The 12,183-nt window shown below is 48.2% G+C and overlaps 7 protein-coding genes across 7 annotated transcripts; 2 read left to right on the plus strand and 5 right to left on the minus strand.

Annotated features, from left to right (window-relative positions):
- Positions 1-435: 435 nt before the first annotated feature.
- On the plus strand, positions 436-1,980 carry BDV38DRAFT_291794 (kinase-like domain-containing protein; the record flags this gene model as incomplete). The annotated part of the gene is made up of 7 exons (XM_032061836.1): positions 436-836; positions 893-926; positions 1,016-1,238; positions 1,313-1,518; positions 1,561-1,563; positions 1,598-1,759; positions 1,807-1,980. Exons 1-7 carry the CDS (start codon positions 664-666, stop codon positions 1,978-1,980), a joined length of 975 nt encoding a protein of 324 aa, XP_031914776.1. The 5' UTR covers positions 436-663.
- Positions 1,981-2,211: 231 nt separating this feature from the next.
- On the minus strand, positions 2,212-2,947 carry BDV38DRAFT_281643 (carbonic anhydrase; the record flags this gene model as incomplete). The annotated part of the gene is made up of 2 exons (XM_032059603.1): positions 2,212-2,743; positions 2,799-2,947. The coding sequence occupies 2 exons, from the start codon at positions 2,945-2,947 to the stop codon at positions 2,212-2,214; spliced, it is 681 nt and encodes a 226-aa protein (XP_031914777.1).
- A 102-nt stretch (positions 2,948-3,049) lies between these two features.
- On the minus strand, positions 3,050-4,597 carry BDV38DRAFT_291796 (uncharacterized protein; the record flags this gene model as incomplete). Its single annotated transcript, XM_032061837.1, has 1 exon — positions 3,050-4,597. The coding sequence occupies one exon, from the start codon at positions 4,595-4,597 to the stop codon at positions 3,482-3,484; it is 1,116 nt and encodes a 371-aa protein (XP_031914778.1). The 3' UTR covers positions 3,050-3,481.
- Positions 4,598-6,109: 1,512 nt separating this feature from the next.
- Positions 6,110-6,634, plus strand: BDV38DRAFT_281645 (uncharacterized protein; the record flags this gene model as incomplete). The annotated part of the gene is made up of 2 exons (XM_032059604.1): positions 6,110-6,435; positions 6,505-6,634. The coding sequence occupies 2 exons, from the start codon at positions 6,110-6,112 to the stop codon at positions 6,632-6,634; spliced, it is 456 nt and encodes a 151-aa protein (XP_031914779.1).
- Positions 6,635-6,896: 262 nt separating this feature from the next.
- BDV38DRAFT_281646 (uncharacterized protein) lies at positions 6,897-7,898 on the minus strand (the record flags this gene model as incomplete). The annotated part of the gene is made up of 1 exon (XM_032059605.1): positions 6,897-7,898. The coding sequence occupies one exon, from the start codon at positions 7,896-7,898 to the stop codon at positions 6,897-6,899; it is 1,002 nt and encodes a 333-aa protein (XP_031914780.1).
- Positions 7,899-8,284: 386 nt separating this feature from the next.
- On the minus strand, positions 8,285-8,689 carry BDV38DRAFT_281647 (uncharacterized protein; the record flags this gene model as incomplete). Its single annotated transcript, XM_032059606.1, has 1 exon — positions 8,285-8,689. The coding sequence occupies one exon, from the start codon at positions 8,687-8,689 to the stop codon at positions 8,285-8,287; it is 405 nt and encodes a 134-aa protein (XP_031914781.1).
- A 1,103-nt stretch (positions 8,690-9,792) lies between these two features.
- Positions 9,793-11,797, minus strand: BDV38DRAFT_270265 (amino acid/polyamine transporter I; the record flags this gene model as incomplete). The annotated part of the gene is made up of 7 exons (XM_032057117.1): positions 9,793-10,272; positions 10,330-10,659; positions 10,715-11,115; positions 11,177-11,259; positions 11,313-11,402; positions 11,546-11,616; positions 11,675-11,797. The coding sequence occupies 7 exons, from the start codon at positions 11,795-11,797 to the stop codon at positions 9,793-9,795; spliced, it is 1,578 nt and encodes a 525-aa protein (XP_031914782.1).
- Between the last annotated feature and the right edge of the window lie 386 nt (positions 11,798-12,183).

Raw genomic sequence — 12,183 nt, forward strand, 5'->3', positions numbered from 1 at the left:
TAAGAGCGGAAAAGGTTTTGAGGTAGTCATGATTAATCCTCAAGGATCTTGTAGGCAGAAGAACACTTGACGGGAAGATGTTATTCGACGAAAAATTAAAACAGGCTAAACGATAGTTAAGAGGAGCAATAGCGACGTGGAACTCGGCACAAGAAGAGCTGCACGGAATGACCGGTCCATTTAGTATGCCGATAATTGGTACTTCGTTCCTCCATTCTTTCTTTGTGTTTCCCTGATGCGCCGGTATGTCGATCTTTTGCAGCCCCTAGATTATATTTATTGATTTTCTGCAAGGGGGTGGAGAGAAGACTTCAACGCGCCATTTTTATACTGGTCATATGGATGAAAGGTTGCCCAAGTATGATTGTTGCGAGATTTCAGAAGCTATCTGATTGATGATCCATTCAATCGCTCTGGGCAATGCCGATGCAAACCCGTCGTTCTGTTTGACATCTTGCTATACAATCATTATGGATCCACTGGAAGAGTCTTCCGCATGCGCCGATGTGTTTGAGAACTTTCCCGCAGCACTAGAGAGTCGAGACAAGGTTATTTCCAGGTATTTACTCTATGCCGCCATTGCTGATGAGATACCCACTAAGGCCGAGACTTTAAGCAATCGCCTTCACCACGAACCTCACAAGACGCAAGTCAATCTACAAAATGCCACACGAGACAATGACCAAAATCCAGGAAGGCACGCAGGTACATCGCCTGGGAGGGTTTCACCCGGTGTACTTCGGTGATGTGTTCAAAGACCGGTATAAAGTACTCATCAAGATCGGATACGGCGTCTATTCAGCAGTCTGGCTGGTTAGAGACCTAGAACCGGCACGGCGAGTTGATAAATCAGAAGGAAAGAACACAGATTATAGCTAACATAGAGATACAGGTCTGGCCTTGAAAATCAGTTCCGAGCTCTCAAAGTGCTAAGGGCGAATGCTACGAGGCCACGGACTCCCCGATTTTTGAACGGGTGATTTTGACCCATCTCCGAGATGGAGACCGAGACCAGCTAGGGTACGACTACGTCTGCTATCTGCTCGATGGCTTTGAGCATCGAGGACCTAATGGAACACACGTCTCCCTTGTCTATGAACTAATGGGCGAGACGTTGCGGAGCTTCGTTGGCGCCTGGTTCGCCGAGAGTAGGCTTGCGACCTCAGTGATGCGGAGGTTCACCATCCAACTCTTGCTGGTCATCGATCTTGCCCACGAACATGATGTCATTCATACTAGTATGAGGCTGCTGCCTATACACTCTTGTTTGGTCATGTACCGCTATGCTAATATCTTTCCAATCCGCTGTCAGAGACCAAACCAGACAATATTTTCGTCAAGTTCAGGGACCATTCCTTGATAAAACCCGGGTACCTCGCCGATGTTGCGATTCCTCAACAGGATCAGTCCGAGGGACAATACTCCGTCGTGCCGTCGACGCCCTTGCGCCGCTACTTCTTCAATGAAGCTGATAGTAGGTGTGTTGACGAGTTCGATATTGCCCTGGGAGACTGGGGCGTCTCCAGCTGGGCGGACCGACATCTAAGCGAAACAATCTAGCCCGTGTGCCCTCCGATCACCAGAAGTCCTGATCCAGGCGCCGTGGGACGCGAGCACCGACTTCTGGAACCTGGGGGCCGTCGTGCTCGAAGTCATGTTTAGTGGACTAATCCCGCCAGACGGTCATTATGAGCTCAAGGAGCACCTGGCGGAGAATGTGAAATTGCTTGAGCCATTTCCTAATCAGACTTTGGCGCGAGTCAGAACCTGACCCAAAACCTCTTTGGTGACGATGGCCGGATCAAGGATGCGCCGCCAATAAATCGGCCGGGTCTGGCGTCAGACGCCTTCATGCCAGGCCTCGACCAAGAGGCCAGAGATACGTTTGCCTCCTTCCTGCACGCGATGATGAAGACAAATCCCGCTGAGCGGGTTTCGGCAGAGGACCTCTTACGACACCCCTGGTTAGATGCACTTTAGAAAAGTTTCATTGGATAGATTGGCTAGGGCGGGTGAAGAGAACATTCTATTGTTGAACCCCCATATTATTACCACGGAGAAATTTGGAATGGCTGGTCTTCACAGCGTGACAGAATACTATCATTTTTTGCATCCAATCTATCCGGAGTATCTGTGGCTATCAACAATAATTGTCGGCCCCGACTTCTCACCGAGTCAGGGCCGAGATTACACCAGACACCGATAGACCAGTTATTCAGCCGATCCTCCAAGGCTATATATCTTCTTAATGTCCTGTAGCATGCTCTTAAAGTCAACATCAAGATCTCGAAGTAGCCCATCACGTATGTCAAACACCCATCCATGAACCACAGGATACCCGTGTTTTTGGTAGCTCTGTTGAACCGCAGCGGTTTTAACAATATTCCTGCACGACTCGACCACATTGAGCTCAATGAGGCGCATGTATCTTGCCTGCTCGTCCTGGATGCCGTCAAGTTCAGCTTCGTGTAGGCGATAGACGTCGCGAATATTTCGCAGCCACGGATTCAGTATGCCCAAGTCAGATGGGGTCAATGCCGCCTTCACCCCTCCGCAGTTGTAGTGGCCACACACAACAATGTGCTTGACGCCGAGATGTCGCACCGCGTAGTTGATCACTGCCATGACGTTGAGGTCCGTGTTGGGGACCAAGTTCGCGATGTTCCGGTGGACGAAGACCTCGCCTGCTTCGAGACCCATGATCTCGTTGGCGGGGACTCGACTGTCACTACATCCTATGTATCTGTTTTTGTTAATCTGCTCCACGTTACCCTGATGACGAGGACGTATGTACTTACAGATATTCGGGGGCTTGCCCCGCTGCGAGCTTCTCGAAGAACGCGGGATCTTCTTGTTTCTTGGAAGAGACCCAGTTCCGATTGTTCTCGAAGATGCGCTCGTGCGACTGGTCAAGATACTGACTGATCTTATCCTTCGGTGATGCCATGGCTCCTAGATTATATTTTATTATGTGGATGTGATCTTCTGTCATAGACGAAGCGGGGTTGATTGGAACATTTGGCATTCGCGATGTAACTCAACCTTATCTTATCAAGATTATATCAGCACTGTTATCATTGATTTTTGTTTGTCTTGTTTGTCAGGGTAATACCTAGCTCCGAAGTATTGAGGCTTTTCTGGGTACAAAAGACCCATGGAACAGCATCTTTGGCATCATGAGCTACAGCAGGTATATTCCAGTGCACGTTTAGAGGCAGAGTCTAGAACCGGAAATCCAGTTTGCTCGGCAATGAACTTGCAACACTTGTTGTCACTCCCGCGCAGGGGGTCCATAAGTCCAGAAGCATGCCCTTACTTCACATTCCCGGGCAATTGTATTGACGGTATATTAACAACAGATAACGTGAGGAAACGGAAACACCTTAGTACCTAGACAAATGTAGCATATACATACTCGGCGCCACCAGAGAGAGAACCCAACAATGCTAGTGCGCTCAGATCGTGCATCAAACCAGGAAAATCACTGCCCTATACCCTTCGTCCGGGCTCTCATCGCATTCATTTCCCCATGCAGCTCATCAATCTTGCTTTTCAACTCAGTTATCCTTTCACTAGTAGTGGTGTCTGCGTCGGTCGCTTCTGATTCCAACTCCTGGACCTCTCCTTCCAACTTCCGCGCTTCGCCTCGAATCTGAAAGTATAGCCGATACTCGTTAGGATCGAAACAAATCCCATAGCCTTCGCAATAACAGGTTGTCTCAACCGGGCAGAACTCAGGTTGTCCTGTAAAGAGCCAATGCCATATATATTCCCAGACTCTCCCAGACAGTCGATCATCGAGTTCAGTTACGAGAAGCCAATGACGGAATTCGAGGTAGCGTTTCAGAGAGATCTTTCGAATTTGATCCGCGCTAACAGCGAACTGTGCACAGCATGGTTGTGAAAGAACGGATGGCACTGGGCTACCGGGGAATAGCTGACCCCATGCCATACCGATAACTGCAGCTTCGGGAACGTTAAGAATATCATCAGATTCTTTTCCTATATATGGATGAATATGGTCTGGGCATCCTGGTTCAAGATGACAGCGAAGATTCATATAACCGTTTTTAAGTATATATTGACTTCTTAACCGGCGGACCATCTTAGCCGAGTCAGAATCGAGGAAGTCGTTATTATGCCAGGTGATCTGGTGAGCATGCATAAATATTGAGATGTCGCTGAGACTGTAATAATGATCGATTATATAGGTTAAATAGACCATCACCTCGTGGCCTTTATTTAAGGGAACAGTGAAAGGTGCACTGGTATTATTATCCACCACATAGACAGCACTGGTAAGATCAGGGTCATCCCGGACAAGGCTGTCGACCCATAAGGTATCCTCTTCCTGTAGTTTGGCAATCACAAGTGTGCGCGTCGCATTTCGCTCGACCGATGGTGCTGATGGATGGTGTCTCGTGGTTTCTTTGGGGGCCTCTTCTGGCTCCTGGCTATCGGGCTCTTGCGGCGTTGGATCGCTGTTGGTGGGTAAAAGTGCAGGGTCGTGCTGCATAGACAGATAAAAAAAGTACGTGATTATTAATAAAATAAGGGCGGAAATGGCAAGCCAAAGGGCCCGCCTGCGCTGCTGCATATTGGTGGTCTCTTGATTTACTTTCAAAGGGAGCGACTGAGTTTACGAACGAGGGTATCGTTCTCTTTCTCCTGCGGCCTGATGGAAAATGGGGCCAGACACTGTAATTTGCGAGCCCACATGCCCGCGTCCGTTCAGACAAAATCAGAAGCGCGCTCAAGATGAATGGCCCTTGAGACATCCCTGCGTCCCACTTCAAAAGCGACGGTGTATGCAGAGTGCCTACGCCGCTGATACATAGCCAATTGGACCCTCGTGGACCCTGAACCAGCCCTGTATACTAGTGAGCCTTGGCGGCGCTTAGGGCTATCAGATCCCTGTCCGATGAAACACTCCATCGATGGAAGGGCCAACTTAATAAGGGGAAGGATAAAGCCTTAACTATCTTAGGAGAGCGATGGAGGCCCTTCTTGCCCGTGCTCTTAATCCATGCCCTAAGTTGCTAACTCCCTTGAGGCTGTTATCAGCCACCCTTCCATTCACCAGGGTCCGATTACCAAATTTTTAGCTTATTAATCAAACGATTGAATATTGCTTTCATTGGAACCGTCATCACTGCAGTCAACTTCGAGAGCAAGGAAACTAGTAGAGTTCAATTTCACTTCGGCCATAGACGGATCTACCACAATTTGGTGATATTGGGCCGATATAATCATCATTGTAATTGACAGAAAGCATGCCAACGTTCAATCATTTTGAGCTATTCCGAAAGTGACTCCTACTAGTTATCTGATTTGAGAATCGCATTCCCGGTCTTCGGCGCGAGGGCTTAGGAGAAACCCAGCTTAGGATAGTCTTGGTTTGTCTTGGAATTTCTAAAGACTATCGGTGCATAAATCATTTATCTTAGCATCTATGTTTAAACTGCATAACGGAGATCATGATGTAGCTAGTATATATGCCGTCTTCTCTAAGACTGGCCATGGTTTGTCGGTGATATATAGAGCGTTAGTCTCACTAAATCTATATTTTATTTTCTTGGTACAAGTGACTGACCTGGAGTAAACATTGTCTGTTGCTGTGACGGTACTTTAACGAGCCCATCAAAATACTAAAAAGATTCGAGACCAGTTGTCTCATTTCCTAATCACTGCTAATTAGTAACTCCGCCGATATTTCCGCAGAGTATATGCCTGGATGTCAGCAGAAGAGAAGATGGGGGTACACGGGGTCCTCAACCAAATTCTATCTCCGTGTAATGTCCATGACTCCAACCAAAAGACCCACATTATTTTAATCTATATACCCTCAAGGTTCTCAAGGTTCCCTATTCGCATCTCCAAAACGCAATACCCAAATGACTTCCAAGGTATTATGGTCTCCACAAAGCCGGATGTACGGCAGTGTGCTTCTCATATCCTACAGTCCCGAAGTCCTATAAAGAGACACCCTCGTCCCTGCATTCCGTTACTTCAACAGAACACAACACAGAAAGTTTCAGGAATTCAATCTCAACTTAAATCTCAGTCTTAACTGCCGTCCGTCTTCTTTTGACTCATCACCTAAACCAATATGCGATTCTCTGCTGCCATCGCCTCCGCCATCTTAGGCGCTTCCTTCGCCTTGGCTGCCCCTCCGGTCGATATCGGTGACATCAATGAGTATGTCAAAGTCACCGACCTCGAGATTACCAGGGCCGCCTTTGGAAAGGTGACAGACGTCTCCTTTAAACTTTCCGGTGACAACGCCACAAGCCTGGCCTGCAGCGCTCAGAATCCCACCCTGGGTTATGAGGTGGCCGATTTTACTCGGTGCGGTGATTCCGATTATTTATTCAATTTGCTTCACGGAGAAGATACCGGCTACGCACTGGCCGTTTTCCATGAGTTTCATGTTGAGTAAGTACCTGGATCCTGTGAGGCCCTTTATGTATATCGAGACGAGGCTGCTAATCAATATTGCCTCAGTGGGTCTGGTACCTACAGTGCTGGCCAATATGGCCAGGATGAGTTCCTGGTTGACTGCGAGACCAATGGCGACGTTCAGAACTGCAAGTCGACTCAGAGCCCCATTACTATTATCCTTACTGGCCAGTGAGCATATGTGGTGAGCAGGCGTTGTGATACATCTTTTCTTCGGGTCCAGCCTGGGGATATGGGTTAGCATTGTGAGCCGGTGCCTGTAATCCTATCAAGCGGTGTATTTCAATAACAGCTAGCCACTAGTTTACCCTATGCAAGGACTATTTTCTATCAGAGTTGTCTCCATGTGGCTACGTGGTTTAGAGATCGGATAATAGAGTTTAGATAGGGGTATATCCCCACAAGCACCAACTATGCCGAGTTCACCATCTACTGTTTTACTCTTCCCTTGTCATGGACGTATCCCAATAACAACAGTGACCCAAGTTGTCCGGAACTATAACCCAACGTAACCAAGTGTGCATGTTTTCCTTGCCCCCAGCTTGCTCTTCTAGCCACTCGAGGAGTTTTCCTAACCGCTGCGACTGCTCGTACCTAGACCACAATGTCTGGTCACAGAAGCCCTCAATATCGTAGTTGATTCCCGCTTCGCTAGGGTCTAGCATTGCGGGGGCAAGATAATTCGACGCGTTATAAGCTTCTCGAAACTCATAGGACACGACCACATGGAGGAAGACAGACACCAAGCGTTGCTCCTCAAACCATGTCGGCGGTCCGACGGGCACGCCTTTCGGTTGCTTGGAGGGCGGTCCCACCACGGGTCTAGTATTGAAAAATCTAATAGCACGGGTATGCAAGTGCGACGGTGAAGGCACCCTCCTTTCTGTCAGACAGCGAGCAACCGAAGGCTGGAAACACGCATGCACGGGACGTTGGATTCGAGTCATGAGAGCAAGAAGTCGACACAGAATGACAGGCGGTGTTGATCTGGGTATGATCCCTTGTCTGGTCTCAGACACTGACAGGGGTGAGTCCAGGTCTGGGAAGCCTATGTAGTTTTCAAATGGCTGTTGCGGAGACTCAAACTCAGAGTCCGGCTCTATGATCTCCATGTTCTGTTGGAACCGCAGCTGTTTGTTCCACCTGACGATTAAGACTTTTATAGAATGCAGAACTTCCGGTAGCAGACCTCGTCTCAGGATTGGTTTGGTGATAATTGTGTCAACAATTATCCTGAAGAGAACATTGTTCTCGTGGAGAAATGCTGCTATCCCTGGAGATGCATTGTGGAGGTTATACAGCGTCGGCAGATCGGGGATACTACATAGTATCTTCCGAAGGACGAACCACGGGAGTCGGCTAAATGGGTCCATTACCGGGCCAAGTTCGAATCTAAAGTCACGACCAACAAGGACCGCCTTCTGGGCTGTCTGAATCATGCTAAAATCAAGTCTCACACCCCGCGCTGTGCTTGGAGCGTTGCTTGCATCGGTCACACCGCCTCCCTGGAGACGGAGTTCAAGTGTGGGTCAACATCTGCCCACGAATGAAAATGTATTGAACAGTCGATCAGTTCGTTCGGGGGCTGATCGGGTTCGGTTCGGGTCGGGTTGCCCAGGCCGAGCGGAAACCCAGGTGTTCGTGTTTATACTACGGAGTACAACCTCTACTCTACCGGCAAGACTATCGGTATGTGCAAAAAGACATATTGGTAACACTAAGGTAGACCTTGACTATGGCTCTGACGGCGACAATTGTTATCCAAGGCAAAACAGAAGTACTGGACCGTGAACACCCCTCCGTCAATCAAGAACATTCATTCTCTTTAAATCACCCCAGAAACCCGCGTGACGGGAACCGTGAAGCTCTTCGCGCTGTCGGTGACATTGGCGTCACCGTGTGCGGTATACCTCGCTTCTCCTTCCATCCAAGTGTGTTGTACGTGCACGCTCCACATCGGGCGCGTCCCAGGCACAACCTGCAGTTTGGCCTCGGTGCTTTCGTCTTGGCACGGGCTATAGTCCTCCTCGGCAGGAACACCAGAGCAGGAGGTTTTGAACTTTGAAGGCCCGGTGGCATTGCTCACGATGTTGAAATTGTAGTTGCAGTCTTCTGAGCCGCAGGTGATAGTGAAGTCGGATGCCTTCCATTCAATTGGATACTTGAACGAACCGGCAAGGGTGAACCCGAGGAGGGAGAGACCGACAGCGAGAGTAGCGTGGAGCTGCATGATGGCAGGATATGTACGTTCTCGATGGGTGATTATGAACAAAAAGGCGAGAGCTATGTGATAGCAACGAACAATGAGGTAGGGTAAAGATATTGGTGGATTCGATGGAAGAATTGATGTATACAAACCGAGTACAACGACTGCAATGGATGCTTGGCTATTAAATATTCCAACATGGTATCACTACAAATATCCAGATGCAACACAGTAGGACTCTGAAACATCCTGAGCAGGTACTCAAACAATGATATGGACTTGGTTCGAGTGTGGAGCTGATCCATTTTGTGGACGATTAGACTTTATAGACGATCCAATTTTGTGGATGGACCCGCCCCGGGAGGCAGATAGATTTGACATGAGAATAACAAGGTTACATTCATGGTTAGCTGAATGACTATTATTGATAATCAGTCTGGGGAGTTCCATATTTAGTTCATTCTGGTTTCATCCTCAAACTAACGGAGCCAGACCTTTGCGACATGCAGAAGAGATCGAGCAATATACTTAATCAATGGGAAACGAATATCAGCATCGCTTAGGTTACATTTTATCAGATATTCAAATAATGACGACCATGCCTCTTCAAGTGTATCTTCATGTACATTTACATTTCCAAATGCCCCTAATATACTACTAGCAAAGCTTTTAGTATTAACACAAAGTGAGAAAAGATCATATGTGTAGCATCCATTTTTATAAGTCGAACCAGATGTGGAATATACTTCACGCAGGACTCATTCATAGCCCTTTCAAAACGCAGCCATGCTAAAGATACCCACTGGGGCCTCGCTGCCTAACAGCTAAAGTGCTATCAAAAGTGCTAGAGCTTTGTAGAGATAGGCAATATACTAATTACCAATCAATAGGAACCGTCATAGTTCGAGTTTTCTTTTTTTTTTTTTTAACGGCGAGTATTTGCGCGGTGAGACCGATTGAACTAAGATAGCGAAAATATTGAAATTCATTGACTCCCCTTCGAAGTGAAATTCTTTTTGGTGCAGGCTCGTGTCCCCAGACAGCCTTTCCCGTGGCCTAGTTGATGACTGCTATATAAACAAAGTTGAAACCGTGGCACCTTTTGACTATGCTATCCAATCTGCCTATCAAGATATCTCTATAAGGGGCCCAGTATACACCTTCCTCGCTCGAACAAAGTAGTAGACAAGGCTAAGTATGATAACCCCCATCGTACCCACGATACTATAGTTCATTGTCTGTGTATTGACATCTTTAGTCGTAGGCCAGAAGCCAAAGAATGTAGCGATTGCCATGTACGCCAAAGAGAAGATATTAATGGCTATACCCAAAATACCAGGAACTCGAAATGGTCCCCAGACCAGTCTAGCACCTGCCGTGTTGATCATCGTCTGCTCGCCAGCAGCCGCATTCCCAATTCCCCCGGTACAACGGCGGTAGAGCAACAGACCTCCAGCAGTCATATATGATAGGTAAAGACCCGAAATTGACATGGATACCAAGCTGTTGAATGCCACATCTGAACCGATAGTGATGAGATTCAGTAGACACCCAACAACTGCCGTTAGAAGGACTGCATATGTCGGGATAGATGTACGTTCAGTCACCTATGAAAATGTTAGTTTCGGTGAATAGGCCAACCTTGCAGTTATTTCGAGCGTTACCTTACTCCATACCCGCCACCCAGGAATTCCTCGGTCGCGAGAGAAGGACCAGAATTGACGTGATGCTGCTGTTAAGGTGCCAATTGTATTGCAACTGCCCATAGACATTACCAGGGCCCCTGCGATCGCTGTGCCCGATACGGATCCTGTTGCCTGCAGGAAGATAGCAAAGAAAGGCACGCCTGTTGGGGATTTAAGCGCAGTCTGGATGTCCCCAAGACAAAAGTATAAGGCGATCATCATTCCAAATCCCATAGACCCATTGATTAGCACTGTTAGCATCAAGGACAGGGGCACAGCGGTTGTTGCATTGGTCATCTCTTCGACCATCTATGATTGGTACGTTAGCAGACAGTTTCCCAGGACATGGCCACAGTTGACATACATGGACCGCAGCATCACCACCGGCGAAAGCGAAAACAGGGCCAGTCAAACCAACAAAGACTGACAGCGCTTTTGAAGGCCAATTACCTTCGTTAATGAAATAGGTAAACACTTCTTCGGCCGACGACTTGCGATCCGCCATATAGGTCAAGGGGACCAGGATGGCGAAAAACCCCAAGACATGGAAGATTAGAATGGTGCCCTCAAAACGGGGCAGAAACTTGCCCCCGACAATATTAATGACGGCGGAAAGTACAGAGAGTCCCCATGCATATAGAGCTTTTCGCCATGGGTGAGGGACATAATCCGATCTGGTAAGGATAATTAGGGCTTGGACCATGTTCCCGTTGAGGTACATTGCGGATGCGAATGTGGCTTGCCATCCGATCACGGTAAGCCAACCTGTCATTATCGTAAACGATCCAACTCTCAATGGCATTTGCAGTTCCTAACCAAGACGTACCTGTCATATAACTGGCCAGCTTCATTGCTGATGGAGGGGCCAGCATCGAGCACCAATGGTACTGTCCACCGGACGTAGGAGCCCTGTCGCTCATTCATCAGCTTCTTTCTGATGCGCACCTCTAATGAAAGCTTACATCGACACAAGCTCCGATATCACGACAAAGGTGGCGGCGATACCAGCCCAAACGAAAAGATAGCCATAGACAGAACCAGCCGGGCCGCCACTGGGCCTAGGTCAGTAATCGATTCAACACGCGTTGATGCAGCGGATGCAAAGTACTTTTGAAAGGATTGCAGAAACAATCTGTTGGAAGAGCCACAATTTTAGCCATGAGGTCGACGCGGCGCAGGCTTGAGGACGACTTACATGATGTAGCCCTCCCATGTCACCAACAGCGTGCAGCTGAATCCCACCATCGATATCAACCCAAAGTTTCTCTTTTGAAAGATGGTCTTAGTACCTCTGCTATCGTGGGGATATTCAGGGGCACCTCACTTTTAACACAGGGCGCTTCCCCATGCGAGTCAAATACACGTCGTCCTTGTCTCGGTAAATCGGTTGTCCCTCCACCTCGCTCAGCACAGGAGGCGCCATGTCCTTCAGTTCGTGCGTAGACATCTTTGAGGATTTGACTGTGTAGTCCCAATTAGCACAGCCGCATGAACACACGAAGAGTTGGACAAGAAATCATGGAGCTATGGAAGGCTCTACCTGAACCCGCAGCAGAGGAAAGCTCTGGGAAAGAGAAAAGAACGGGGGAAGCAGACGCCGAGACCGAGAATATTTGCAGCAGCTCTGGCCTAGCCTGCACGTAGCCAGTCGATGGGACAACGATCCCTGCTGTACAACTAGAGATTTCACCCTATTGAACAGTCGAGGAAATTCTGCGAATGAAAGGTATGTTTGACAGGCTAATCGACCAAGGCCGAGCACCAGTGGAGGGGAGGACGCAACCTGACAAGGGTTCAATGAATGACAAGCCCAATTAAAGTCCGAGACTCTAT

Source organism: Aspergillus pseudotamarii (genome assembly GCF_009193445.1).
Source record: "Aspergillus pseudotamarii strain CBS 117625 unplaced genomic scaffold BDV38scaffold_19, whole genome shotgun sequence".
NCBI classification, from domain to species: domain Eukaryota; kingdom Fungi; phylum Ascomycota; class Eurotiomycetes; order Eurotiales; family Aspergillaceae; genus Aspergillus; species Aspergillus pseudotamarii.